Here is a 13879-nt window from a genome sequence, read left to right on the forward strand (position 1 = left end):
CACTCTCTGTTCCCTGTTACACGCCTGCCTGCTCCATGCTGAAGGAGACCTCGGGGTGCTTGTAGCTGAGCAGAATGTCTGTAATGCACGTGGATGGATAGCAAGAGGAGTTTAAATGCTGGCTGCCGTCTGTCAGGTCCGGGTGCTCGTGACCAACCAGACTCTCCCTGCATTCTGCGAGGCCAGAAAGAACGTGTGAGATCTGCAGGGAGCTGGGGGCTGGAGGTGGTAGGTGGGCAAGGGCGGGAGAGGGGGGAGAGAAATGTGAGCACCCTGGAGCCCGACTCCCAGTCCTGAATTCAAGCTCACAGCATGCCGTCTGTGTGTTAGTGGCTATGGGCTGGGCCAGGACCCCTGCCGCCACACTGTTCCTTCACTATCTCCCTGTCAAGCACATAGACGCCGCTCCTGCAGAGATTCACCTCTGGCACGGAGCTGGCCGTTGTACTGCCTGCAGGCACTGATTATGGGCACTCTCTGTGCTCCAGGCATCATTGTAGGTACTTTATACTAACCCAATTAACCTCACAGAACAATCTAGTTTGGGCCACTCTATGGGTGGAGGACCCTGGGGCCCAGAGAGGCTAAGTGCCTTGTCTGTGAAACCCATAAAGGGCAAAGTCAGGATTTCTTGCAGACTTGTCCATTCCACAGCTTATGCTTTCTATCTCTTATGCTACCCTCCCTTCACTGGTGCTGAAGAGAGGGGGACACAGTCACTTACAACACAACACCTCCCAATCACTAGAAAAATAGTATTAAAGCAGCATCTTAGCAAAGCATTACAAAGATAGACGTGATGGCCCTGCACTCAGCCAGCAGATACGCTCCTCTGTGCACTCATTCTTGATGGAGAGAAGTGCGAAGGGCTTTGTGTCCAGACCCCGTGGGGAAGCTGTGGCTTCCCATCTTCCCATGAGCCCTTCATATAGAAGAGGCCAGTCACGGGTGAAGACAGGGGAGGGGGGCAGCCCGCATAAGGCCCTTACCCTCATTCTCCCCATCTTGAAACTGCTGGCTCCCCATGAGTGAGGACTGGCTGAGAACAGCATCTGACATCCGGGCAGAGCTAAGTGCTTTTCCAGCCACGAGACTCATTCCTGGCAAGTTATCCAGTTGCACCTGTGGAAAACAAATAGGAAAAGTCGGAATACCAGAGACTGTGCCACCCTCAGGTGACCCTTAGAGACAGCGGTTCCCTCGAATAGGGGGGTGAAGGGCAGCCTCAGGCACCACTCCCAGACACGCTCTCTCTGAGGTGGGTGCCATCCACAGGGGGAGGCTGCCTCACTTTACCCCATGGGGTAGGGGTGTGTGTGTGTGGGGGGGGGCCGGGAGGGCATAGTGAACTTCCACTGGTGGTCACATGCCCTCAGCAACTACATGGCCTTCCAAAACCGGGTTTCTGACTTATCCTCAGCACCACGCGGACTTGGCCCTAGGACAGCACCGCCCCAGAAGCACGGCAGTGCTCTATACCTGCCCTTTGCGGAGCCCCCAGCCACAAGTGGCTAATGAGCACCTGCAATGTGACCAGGGTGACTGAGGCACTAGTTTATTTCATTTAAAACACATTTAAGTATGAACGGCCACATGTGGCTAGCTGCTACTGTATTAGCGCTGCCCTAGGAGTTGGCTCTAGGACAGCAAAGCTTTCCGGAGCCGGATTAGTTCCCTTTATCTGAGAAGGTCCAATGGAGCCGTCAGAAGACTAACCAAGAGCCTAGGGTTCATGTGCTTGGACTGGAGCTTAGACTGTTCAGGGAGAAGTTCAATAACTCAGACCAGAAGGAACAGAGCAACTACTCTGGATTTCTCAGGCTAAGGTTGGGAGCATAGGTTTGACTGGTCTGTGATTCAAAGACATGCTTGCAGAGTTGCCAGGGGTCCTGGACTCTGGTTGAGGAAAATGGAAGGGTCGACGTGACCCCATACCACTAAGGTCTGCTGTCAGGCTTGGGGCTGCTAGGATCCCACTTTCAAGAGGCAGGAGGGGGCCGACATACATAAGCATCATCACTGTTCTGGATCGTGTGGTGTCTCTGGAGGGTCCGGGGCCTGTGGTGCTCATTGACAGGGGGGCGTGCAGGGTACCCAAGTCCATTGCGATCTGGTAGCTCCATCGCTTGTCCCGGAGAACTTCGATCCATGCAGTTCCCTATGACAGACTCTGAGGAGATAGAAAAAACAGGGTCAGCAGATCTAGAGTTTCTCCCCACGCTGCCAACTCCCATCAAAGAAATGTCTTGCCAGAGACAATAAGCAGTGGTGAGGACCACACGTGAGTGGTCTGCTAATCCTCGTCGGCTGGTGCTGGTGCTTGTGGGAGCGTGGACCCGCCTGCCAACCCCAGGGATCATAAACACTCCCGAGAAAAATCCCATATGAGGGCGGCTGGCTGGACCACACTGAACCTTTTCTTTTCTCTTCATTCCTCTGCTGATCTGACAGTGCTGTGTTTCCCAAGCCTACATCCACAGAAGAATCTTTCCGAACCTCTAGCCTGGAAGAATGGCCTCTGTTCTGTGGAGGCCTTCTCGTTCCTTCCCTGGCTGCCACATTAGTGCACCTGCCCAGGCCTTCTTCTGCATTTTCCACTGCTGTCCCCAGCTGCTTCCATGGCTCCTCTACTCTTTATATTTCTACCTTGACCTCCTTTCTCTCCTCACACTTACTTTGGTAATATCATCTGTTTTCATGGCTTCAACGCTATCGCCTCTTTACCTACCTCTAGGGAAAGAATTCTTGAAATGCTCTTTTAAGAAGCTCCAGATCCGTAATACCCAACTATTTACTAGAGAGATGCCTTTCCCTGCAGTGCTAACTGACACCTAACACTTAAACATGCCCAGCTCCAAACTCATCAACACCCCCTACCCCAGGTCCTCTTTCAGACATTCTTGTTTTGGTACCTTATTTCCTTAATCTTCCAGATATGAGCTCATGGGATTCCTATTTGTTCCTCCTGGTTCCACATCACCTCAAGCCTAAAGAATCTACCTCTGCAGTGCTGGTCACTTCAATCCCTCCCTTTCCAATCTCACTGTTTCCACCAAAGCCTCACCACCTCTTGCCTGGATTACTAACCATCCCTCCTAACCATCCCTCTCTAACCATCCCTGTATCACCACTCTACAAAGATTAATCTTTTCATAGAGTAGCCCAGTTTGTTTTCATGATGCTGTCCCAGCCTATCTTCCAGTGAGTACTTCACACTGCTCTCCCCTACGTGCTAGCCTCTCGTCAAATGGGAGCACTCAATTCTTCCCCACCCACTCACAATTCCATGACGGTACCCTCACTCTTCCCTCCCCCAGAGATGCTTGCTTCTCCTTTCATTCCAGCCAATCCAAATCAACTCATTCTCCTAGGTCCATCTCAAATGTTAACACCATTATGCAACTTTCCCTTTCAAACAGAAAAAGATCTTTGCATCCTTTAAATGTCAGAAAATTTTATAAAACTTTATTACTGACATTATTCCCGACACCATGTTCCACTGTGTATTTGTCCTAGTTGTTCATATTAGCCTGTAAAGTCTCTGAGAATAAGAACTGTATATTATGTGTGTCTGTGAGCCTTTGGTATTTCAGAACAGTGTCCTATACCCAGGAGGTATTTAATACTTAGCTCTTTACCTGGAATTAATAAATGTTCTCTTAACATGGGTTAGTGTCCTGTCAGAGTCATGCACCCTATGGACTGGATTTTGGCGAGAAGAGAGTTTGAGAGAACTGAATATGTCCTCTTGACCAAGGGTGGTCAAGAAGAAGAATACCAGGGCCACACCTAAGTTGACAGGATCCTCCTGGTAGCACTTTTGGGGCCTACCACTTGAACATATGTTTTGTTTGCTTGCTTGATTTTTTTCGGTCAGAGTTCCTCATCAACTGTTGAGTGTCTCTTCTGATGAACTCTCCCGCGGCAAGACCAGGTTTCTAAAAAGTTGTTGATAGGAGACACAGCCCTATTTCAATATCTATTTGAATACTGAAAGATGTACTGCGTGAGAGTTGGGTGAAGGGTTCAGGTCTCCATATTCAAAAGGTCTCCTACAACAACGGAGGTGAGGCTCAGCTTAGGGGCTGAGGTAGGACGGGAAGGGAGGGGAACCGACTGATGTGCACATGGCTGGTGATGCAACACATTCTGGAGAAAAATGAGAGGATGGAAGCTTATCGACTGCCAAAGGTGAAGGCAAGTGAGCAATCTTTCAGAAGTTCTCTGAGCAAAGAGGCCAAAGAAACAGCTGGAAGCCAATTCTTTCGCTACTGAAAGCTAAAGGCCACAAGAGAGAGAGAAGGAGAGAAAGGAAAGCCTCCACCAGGACTCGGGACTCGCTGTGTGGGCTGGTCCCCACTCATCTTACCCATGCCCCAGAGTCCTCTCTGTGGGCACAGCTCCCGCACTCGCCCTAGGACCAAAGAAAACCACCAGCAGGAAGTCGTGCGACACTGGCTCTGTGGTCTGCTTTGCCAAGAAGCTACATAAACAGCAGCAGCTTACTTTTTCAAAGTACTTTCTAATGCCTATCTTCTCTTCTGTGAGAGCTCACACCATCCGCTCACTTCCCTGGGGTTCTTTCCCGCTGGATGGCAGAGCTGGATGCCAACCTCATGGGCTGCACCCCCCTGCTCCACCCAAGACGATACAAGAGCTCTCCTGTTTAAAGATTTCCTCAAATGTGAGGCAACAGCCAAACTAACAGAATGGACAGGCTCCAGATTTTGATACTGAGCTCTTCCCACCTCTTTGGGAGGCCTCTTCGAGAGTCTGTAGTCTCCTTTCCCTCTCTGTTTTTTAATTTATTTTTATTCCTGAGAAAGGGGGGGAGGGTTTCTCCAAACCCAAACACCCACCCTCATCTTGGCCCTGCTGCTGGGAAGGTCGTGTGGATCCTGTTCCCCTTGTTGCTTTCTTCCCAGCCCTGGAGTTTGGGGCCACCACACCTGACAAGTGCCAGCACGGCACAGCCAGCCATTGCTTGGGAAATCACACATGAGCCTTCCTGACTCCCCGGCCTGGAGCTCAGGAGACACAAGCCATGGGGTCAGAGAGGCATGCGCTGGGGTCCTGAGGACTGGGACCTTGGGCAAGCCCCCTGACTTCACTGGGCCTCAGCGTACGGGTAAAGTGGGACTTACTCCTGAAAGGGGTTGGTGCACTGTAAGCAGAAACAAAGACTGAGGTGACTTACACTCACTGGTGTTGGTTCTGCATGCTCAGGGTGTGCTGAGCCAACTGTCAAAAACGAACAAGGAAACCCTGCTTCCAAAACTGTGGGGACAATTTACCTGTGTGTAAGGAAACCAATGAGTTACTGACACTTGAATTTCCAGAGATTGGTGTAGGAGATTGATTGAATTTCCTCTGGTTTAGGAGAGACAAATAGAAGTTAAAAACCAGATGAAAACAAAGCAGATTAAGAGGAGTCAGGCAACCAAGTTTCCGTATAATCCAAGGCCAAAGAGCCGGGAGGGCTGACAGCTTCTGCTTTGTAGACATGTGTGCATGGTGCAGACCTGGGGAGAGGAGGCCTGATGGGAGGAATGGAAACCTGGGCAGTGGGGGCAGTCCGAGCCCTCAAAGTCAGGGTCCAGCTCCGTCCCCAGAAGTGCACGAGTCTGGCTAACACACGTAATCTAAACCATTTCCCCATCAGAAAGATGAGGGCTGTTGGCGGGCTCAAAAGACATCACAGGTGAAAGGCTCCTTAATAAACTGTAAGGGATTATAGGAGCATAGTATTAGTTTTAATAAGGATGCTAAAAAATAATAATAATAAGGATGCTGAGTCCAGTCCTGAATCACCAGTCCTTTGGGACACTCCACAGAGACCTGCTGACCAGTGAGAGGGGTGTGTGTGTGTCAGTGGGGGCAGGTAAGGTGATTGACCTACTGACCAAGGGACAGGAAATCCAGGCTCCGGTCTGTGGTCCCTTATGCCAGATCAGCAGCGAGAGGGACTGTCAAACTCATGGAAGGACATAGAAATAACGGGAAGAGGCCATCTGTGAGCAAGCGTTCTCGGGCACTGACCAAAGTCAAGCTGAGAAAGTCTGAGGGAGGGGGTGGGGGTGAAGGGGGCAGCCATCTGATCACGCAGGGGGCAAATACACAGAGGGACACGGGTGCACACCACCCACCCGCCCGGGGGACTCCAGGGCAGCTTGCACAACTCTCTATTGAATCTGTCAATGTTGACTCGCCCTTACTCATTTACTGGGCTTTAAGAGAAAAGGAGAGAGGAAAAAAAAATGACATGTGTGCAGATTACCCCTCCAAAGGTTCTGAAGGGTGGACCCTCCCGGCCTGTCACTATCTCAGCCCTCTGTAAGGCCTGAGTCCACAGATATTGCTGAAGCTGACGAAGCTCTGGGGGAGAGGATGTGGTTTTCTTTGTGAGCTCAGCGAGTAATCTCACTGTGTAAAATGGTTATGCTGTTGTACTTAGTTATTTGCCAAGTAAAAAAATCAAGTGTATGTAATGCCACAGAAGATCGCAGGCAGCCTGGGGCTCGGACAGCCCTGGAAGTTCTCCGCACGTGGGCTGCACCTCTAGCGCTCCGGCGGCAGGGCCTGGCCCCATCCTGACTGGTAGCAAGCAGCCACAAAGGACACAGGTAACGTGGGCACTGGTATGTGGCATTCAAACCCCTGGACTATCACCAGTGATCCCTGTTCACCTACCCTGATGAAATTTCAGGAAGACCACGCCAGCTCTGTTCTTTAATAATTATTCCTCTTACAGCACATTTTGTAGAACTTCCGGCCAACACTGTTTATGAGCTTGTCTCCACCTTCCCCCCCACCCCCTGTAGAGTATAAGCTCCCTGAGGGCAGGTTCTTTATCTTTTCATCCCAGCATTCTTCACAGCTCCTACAGGACCATCTTGTGCAACCTAGTCATTCTGTAAGCTGCTGAATCTGCTGTCATGGAAATAACAAATGAAGGGTCTTGGGAATGGACTCATGTATTACTCAAGCCAGCAGGCATTCCTTTCTATCCAAAGAGATCAACAAGTACGAGACACCCTACCCCCACCCCGGCCTGCAGGGTTGTGGGGGGGGGGATGGTGGGGGTGGGAGCATAGCTTTATAACCTTGGTAAAAGTGACAGCAAATTATCTGGTGGTTCTTTGGTAAGATAACGCAATGAGCTCCCAAGGTTTTAAGAGAATCACATCAGATTAAAGAAGGAAAAGATGGTGGATACACAGTCTTTACCGTAACATGGATTGTAATATATATATATATTATATATATGGTGGTTGTGAAAAATAAGAAAAGAGTAACCGAGCTGAGAGCCTCAAGCAGAAGTACTATAGTCATGAACTCCACTTTCCTTCTCTTAGGGGGCATTTAGCTTAATGTCCTTTGTTACACAGATGAAGAAAGGGAGGAGAGGAGAGGTCATGTGCCAGGCCCATGGTCAGAGAGGAAGCTCATGTTGTCTAAGGTAAGGACAATGGGGACACCTCAGGGTAGACATCATTTTAAACACACAGATGTCCATGCCTTCAGGTGACTGGAACTCTTAAGCAGAGTGGGGCTCCCTGAGGCCAGGAGTGAGATAATGCCTATTGCGTTATCTCACTATATTGGGTTATAAAATCACACTAATAAACTTGGGGATTTATTCGTTAAAGACAATTGTAGATGTGGCTTTGGAAGTCACAAAATAGGAGTAGATGTTAGAAAGAGATGAGATGAATAATATTCAAGCAAGAAAAGGCATACTCCATAGCTAAGTTAAAGAGTAAGTTTGGGACACCTGGGTGGCTCAGTGGTTGGGCGTCTGCCTTCAGCTCAGGGCGTGATCCTGGAGTCCCAGGATCGAGTCCTGCACTGAGCCCCCGTGCAGGGAGCCTGCTTCTCCCCCTGCCTATGTCTCTGCCTCTCTGTGTCTCATGAATAAATAAATCTTAAAAAAAAAAAAAAAAGTAAGTTTAGCATCAACTGGGTAGAAAGAAGGGAGAATCTTCTCTACAATATATTAGCAATCAGGGCAGGAGCTAAGATTATAGTTTCTAGAAAAGGTCAGGAAAGGAAATTAAGAAAAAAGAGGGCTTTTGGAGGGGGGAAGGTACTGGCAAACCTGATCATGAGCACATTGTGGGTAGTGCTGAGCTAAAAGCTTTAGGGATATACTTATGGCTTGATTCTTCCAGAGACCAGAAAAGGTGTCTGTAGGGGATCATTGGCTGATGGTGGTAGATGGGACAAGGTAGGGAGAAAAAAGGGGGAGAACAGAAATAATGAGAGTAACCCGGCTGGGAGAAGTAGGGCAGGTTTGTCAGAAGAATCAGAACCGTGAAGTTCTGGCTGGAAGGAAGGCCTCAGACTTCCTGTGGTACCCTGTAGCTGGATCCAGATCATGCTCTGGACCTTTGAAAACCTCTGCCCACATAGAAACAATCTGTAAAATGGTATTCCAAGCCAATTTAATTTTTACTGCTGCTATGGACTTTGGGTCTATTAAGTATCAGATACAATTCCCGTTTGCATTTAAGGGTTGTACTCCCTTTACGTCTGCATCTAAAGTAAAAACATACTGCATGCTATTACAGAACACATAATTGTCCTAAACTTTAATAAATTAGTGTTTTACAAGTGGAAAAAAAAAAGTCTCTGTGCTTAGCCCCTACTCTTTCCTTCATGTGCACTACACTTTTCAAACCCACCTACCCTACTTGCTTTCTCCCCAGAACAAAGCCAAGGCACCCTGCCCCTTGGTCTTTCCTCTTGCTTCTCCCTACATCCAAATGGTGAATTCCTCTTCATCCACCAAAGACCCGACTCAAATGCCACTTATTGCTGGAAATTCCCATTCCTCTGGGAACACTCTCCCCTTTCTGGCGTTCCCAAAGCACCTGTACCAGCCAACTATATCCTACCTCACTGAAGATACCAAGGAGACCAGCAAGTCTGCTGAGCAGGGGGTTCCTCTGACAATTATGGGGCACAGGCGAATTCAAGCCCCCCCGCCCCTTCACACAGGAGGCAAGACTGAGGAGAAGTGAGAACTTTTGAATGTTTTGAAGAAAAACAATTAAAAAGGTGTTTTCATGCACAACAATCCAGGATGAGGTGGTGGTGGTGGGGGGAGCAGGGAGTGTACCCTGCTTGCTCAGCTCTGTCCTGGCCTCACTGCCCTGCACACCCAGGATGTGCTTACTCAGCATCTCCTGTAGAGAACGGACTAACTCCTGGGTTCGGACGCCACTTCACAGCTGCTGACCTCAGGGGCAAGTTACTTCATCTGTGCCTCATTCTTCTCATTGGTAAAATGGGGACAGGAAGAGTTACTGCCTTATAGGGTTGTTGGAGGATCAAATGAACTTGTATGTGAATAGCAGTGGGTGTCTGGCACGCAGAAAGCACTATAGAGACGTTAGCCGCTCTCTTCCTTTTTATGCCAGCTATAATAGTATGCTAATCTGGCGAAAGCTTTCATTCACTCAGGAAGCTTTTCCACGGTATCCCTGATACTATCATCCTGGCTCTGCTGGAACACGCCCAGTGCCAGAAAGCTCCTAGGCTGCTGAGGCAGCTTATTCTAGAAAGTTCTTAAGGTCTTCCTCAGGAGTTGATATTTGCTGACATCTTTACCTTGATCATGGTCCTGACACATAATACGGACCCCTAAAAAGTCTAATCCCTTCTCCCACCTACTTATGATGGTTCTCTTTGTTTTTTTTTGTTTTGTTTTGTTTTTGTTTTTGTTTTTCTCCCAAGCCTAAACATTGCCAGGTCTGTCAGCCATTGCACATATGACCGGGTTCTGAAATCTCCTACCATCTGATGTCCACCTCAAAATACAGCAGCCACAGGTGAACACAGTGTGTCTGACTGGTGCAGGCCTCTGAGCTGGATGGCACCCATCTGCTCAAAAGGTCATGATTTTTAACTGTTTTAGGCCACCACACATCCCTCCTTATCCGCATTAATAAGCACAACTGGAAAGCACCAAGTCATCTTCAAAAACTGACTCAGAGCAAGGCTTTCCATTCTGCTCTGTTCCACGGGACCTAATCCCCAGGAATTTGTGTGTTGACCTTAAAGGACAGGACAGGAGATGTGGGCAGCTCCTCGAGAGGGAGGACAGAAAGTATGTGTGATTTTAAGGTTGTGTATTTTCTGGACAGACTCATTTTCCGTGATCTATGTTGATGGCTTGGATGTCAGTGCAGTTTTCGTCTCAGATGAATGCAAGGATAACAATGGAAGATGTTCTGAGTATGACTCACTGCTGGTCACCCTAGTCTCCTTCAGGATGGAAATGAATGTGCTCATGCATTATATAAAGTGATGCAGGAAAACACAGCGGATCCCTTATGACGCGGGGATATTCTGTAGTGAGCATATTCGTGAGAGGAGCGGAGTAATGGTAACACTTTACATTTCCATCACGCTTGCGGGGTAGCAAGTGCTGCTCCCATTCTCACAGGCACGTGTGCGTATGCATTACGCATTAACACAGCAAATATGTGCACGTTTTTATCTTCCCAAATATTCTGCAAAGTATCATTATTCCTCCTGCCCATTTTTCACAGAGGAGAAACAAGACGTGAGGGTTTAAGTGACAAGGTTATGGCATTCGTGATCCAGGAGAGTCTAGAACTGAGGGGCTTTTTTGACTCTTGGTCCAACACCATTTGCACAAAATTGTATTTCCTCAGCATTGGCTGATTTTTGTTCCACTGCAGAGGTTAAAGCAAGCTATTTTGGAGACTGGAAGTTCTGGATTCCAAGGAACCATGATATGTATAGGAGAAATGGGAACTGCTCTTACCCACTGGGTTATGTAAGTGCTAATTTTCTATCGCTCTCTCTTAATTTTGAAAGCGGGGGTGGGAGTGAATGGGTGACGGGCACTGGGGGTTATTCTGTATGTTAGTAAATTGAACACCAATAAAAAATAAATTAAAAAAAAAAAAAAAAAATAAAAAGAAAGCAGACCCACTATGGACCAGCACCCACCTCCTCTATCCTTCTCCCCCATAAGGTCCTGAAGGTCTTTTTAGGAATTCTTTTTCTCTTAGGAACACAGAGCCCTGGCTAGAAAAGGACGCTGTCCCCGAGTTCAGTGAGTTAGGGCAGACTGGCCCAGGGCTCTCACTCTGAGAGGCTCTTACCTCGGCTAGACACCTTATTCCTACTGAATGCAGCGGCTGGCTGATGTCGGTAGGGATGCAGCCCCAACTCCTGCGCGTGACTCACAGTTCCCAGTAAAGACTCGGGGTCCCCAGGTCCGCCAGTACTCAAGAGCAGGGGGCTGTCATGGCAAGCTTTGGTCACTGTATTTGAGCTCTTTCTGTCTGCAAAGCCGTCCTTGGCCGCCTCACAGGAGCACTCCTCCTCCATGCTCTCGGAGCGCATGAGGGCCGGCTGGTGAGTGTAACCATGGGCTGGGCTGGGGGACGAGGCCTGGGACATGCACTCCTGGGCCCGGATCTGTAGGAGATGCTGGGGGCTGGTGTGCTGGTGGTGATACGAGTCAGCGTTTGGATATGGTAAAGCCTGGCGCTCTGTCATGGTCTGTCCCCCGAGGCTGGGAGCCAGGCTCCCTGCGTCCCCCTGATTCATGTGCCGGAACAACTCCTGGTATTCCTGGTGCTGCTGCTGTTGCTGCTGCCGCTGCCTTTTAACAAGCTGGGCGAACTCTGCCGGGGGCAGCCGGATGTCCGAGTGGCCGCTGAGCGAATGCCGGGGAGAGAGCAGTCCCTGGAGGATGTGGGGTACCTGCTGGTGTCTCGTATAGTCTGGCGGCGTGGGAGACAGCAGGGCCTGCTGCAGGGCCGACGCCGTGTAGTGCGGTGGCTGCTGGTGTGCACTGGGAGGGAAGGTGGGGAATTGGTCAAGTGGAGGGACTTTCAGGGCTTGGGCTGGAGGGAACCCCGCTCCTGTTGAAGGGCTGTAGCTGCTGGGGGAACCCCGGGACTGGTCCGAAAACAGGTGGGGGTGTAAATGCGCCTGGTCGTAGTGAGCAGGGGAGAACCGATTCACGTTCAAGCTGCAGACACAAAAGGGAGTGAGTACCGGGCATCTATGTACCAAGCGTGTTAGACTCCCCTGGGAAACAGCTACTACCCCTTTCTGGGTAGGGAGCCCCCTGGGACAGGGAAGTGGGGTGTGATGGGAAGACGAGGATGCATGTGGCCTCCCAACTCATCCTCATTCACTTCTCCAGTAATTTCCAGGGGACTTAGGGCACTGTGTGGGGGACAGCTCCAGATCCAGCCTGAAGACAGCCACTTGGCCTACTTGACAGTATTATCTGAGCTACCAAGAAGCACCAAGCTCTTAGAGTAACAGTGACAGAGGGGAAAAAATTGTAAAAAAAATAAACAAGGAGAACTGGCATTTTTAGAAATTCCTCTACCAGGCTGTTTTCTTCTTTGCAGAGAGGAAGGCAGCTCTGGCATTTTCCTTCTCTGTCTCATTAGCAGCACTTTGATCTTGGTCAGTAAACAGGTTTCAAGTTCATTCCAACCCCACTCCCTTGATTTTAGAAAGGGTGAGACAAGCCCCCACCGGCCAGACTCACTCTCCTCCACTTCTCTCTCGCCTAGCTAAAGGGCCTTCCTCCCACATGGATCACCTAGACAGACGGCCGGTGACTTCATGCAGCCTCACCTGTGCGCCTCCGCGCTGTCGGCACTCAGCTGCTTGGACAAGGGCCGGTGCCCGTAGCTGAAGGCGGCCATCAGGTTGGTGCGGTGCTGCATCTGAATCTGACTGGCGCTGGGGCTAATGGAGATGCTGCGCCCGGCAGAGCCTGCAGCAGTCCCCGGCATGTTGCTGAGCATGTCAACGGGCTCCTGTACTTGGATGGTCACCTGCTGTGACTGGGGGGGCTGCTGTATGCCCAGGCAGCTTAGGGCCACGTTGGGAGGTGGGGAGCAGCTCTCGGGCTGCTGCTGGTAGACTGCACCGCGGGACGGTAAGCCTGGAAACTGGGAGGGCGAGGCAGCGCCTGGAGAGAGAGGAACCTCGGAGTGACCAAATACCCTGGGGCACCTGCTGACTGGAAGCAGCAGGAGCTGACGAGGATGCTCACACTGGACACCATCTAGATGAGTACTTTGCAAACTTTAGCATGTGGAAGACTCATCTGAAGAACTTGTTCAAACACAGATTTCTGGGTCTTATCCACAGAATTCTGGGTGGGGTCCAGGTGGGGCCCCCAGAATGTGGATTTTTCAATAAATTGCTCTGAAAGCTGGTCCTGGGTTATTCTTTGAGTAGCTCTGATCTAGGGCAGAACTTATCAAACTCAAATGTACATACAGACAAATGGCCCAGTGATCTTGCTGATATGCAAATTATGATTCAACACGTCTGGAGGGGGACCTGAGACTCTACTTTTCCTGCTGATATGGTTGGCAGGGGACTCCACATCGAGTAGGGAGGGCCCAGAGACCAATCTAGACTCCTCAAGGGATCTAGATCACGTGGCATTACTTAACAGATTACCAGTTTGGGGAATACTAAATCTTCAGATCACCGGTCTCTGAAGACCCATACCAATTCAGGTAAAGTCATCTCAGCCTCCTCCTAAACACCCACAAGAGAGGATCTCACATATACCATGGAGAACCAACTGGAGGCATGACAGTAGGCAGGTTTTGGTAGCAGCTTTTTACTTGGTAGTGTTGGAGGGGGTTTTATTGAAAATATAAATAACAGTTAACCTTTACCAAGAACTATCTTGTGCCAGAGGCTAAGTGCTCTTTGTATATTTATTATTAAATACCATTATTATCCTTATTTTATATTTGAAGAGCCTAAGGCATGCAGAAGTGAAGTCACTTACCTGAGGCTGTATGGCTTAGGCACTGGTGGGACCCAGATTCACACCAGGGCTGTCTGGCTC

General features: G+C 49.6%; 1 protein-coding gene across 9 annotated transcripts in view; it reads right to left on the reverse strand.

The window, feature by feature from the left end:
* SIK3 (SIK family kinase 3) overlaps positions 1-13879 on the reverse strand; it is a 245268-nt gene that overhangs the window by 2846 nt on the left and 228543 nt on the right. For 4 of the 9 annotated variants that reach the window (XM_077893645.1, XM_077893647.1, XM_077893643.1 and 1 more), the window contains 5 exons: positions 12640-12979; positions 11139-12016; positions 2007-2170; positions 990-1122; positions 4-219 (listed from right to left, as the gene is read on the reverse strand). In XM_077893645.1, the coding sequence (XP_077749771.1) occupies positions 17-219; positions 990-1122; positions 2007-2170; positions 11139-12016; positions 12640-12979 (1718 nt within the window). In that variant the 3' untranslated portion in view covers positions 4-16. The remainder of the gene's footprint in view (positions 1-3; positions 220-989; positions 1123-2006; positions 2171-11138; positions 12017-12639; positions 12980-13879) is intronic. The other 5 variants (XM_077893651.1, XM_077893650.1, XM_077893649.1 and 2 more) reach the window with 3 other exon arrangements.

The sequence above is a fragment of the Canis aureus genome, chromosome 3 (genome assembly GCF_053574225.1).
Source record: "Canis aureus isolate CA01 chromosome 3, VMU_Caureus_v.1.0, whole genome shotgun sequence".
Lineage (NCBI taxonomy): Eukaryota > Metazoa > Chordata > Mammalia > Carnivora > Canidae > Canis > Canis aureus.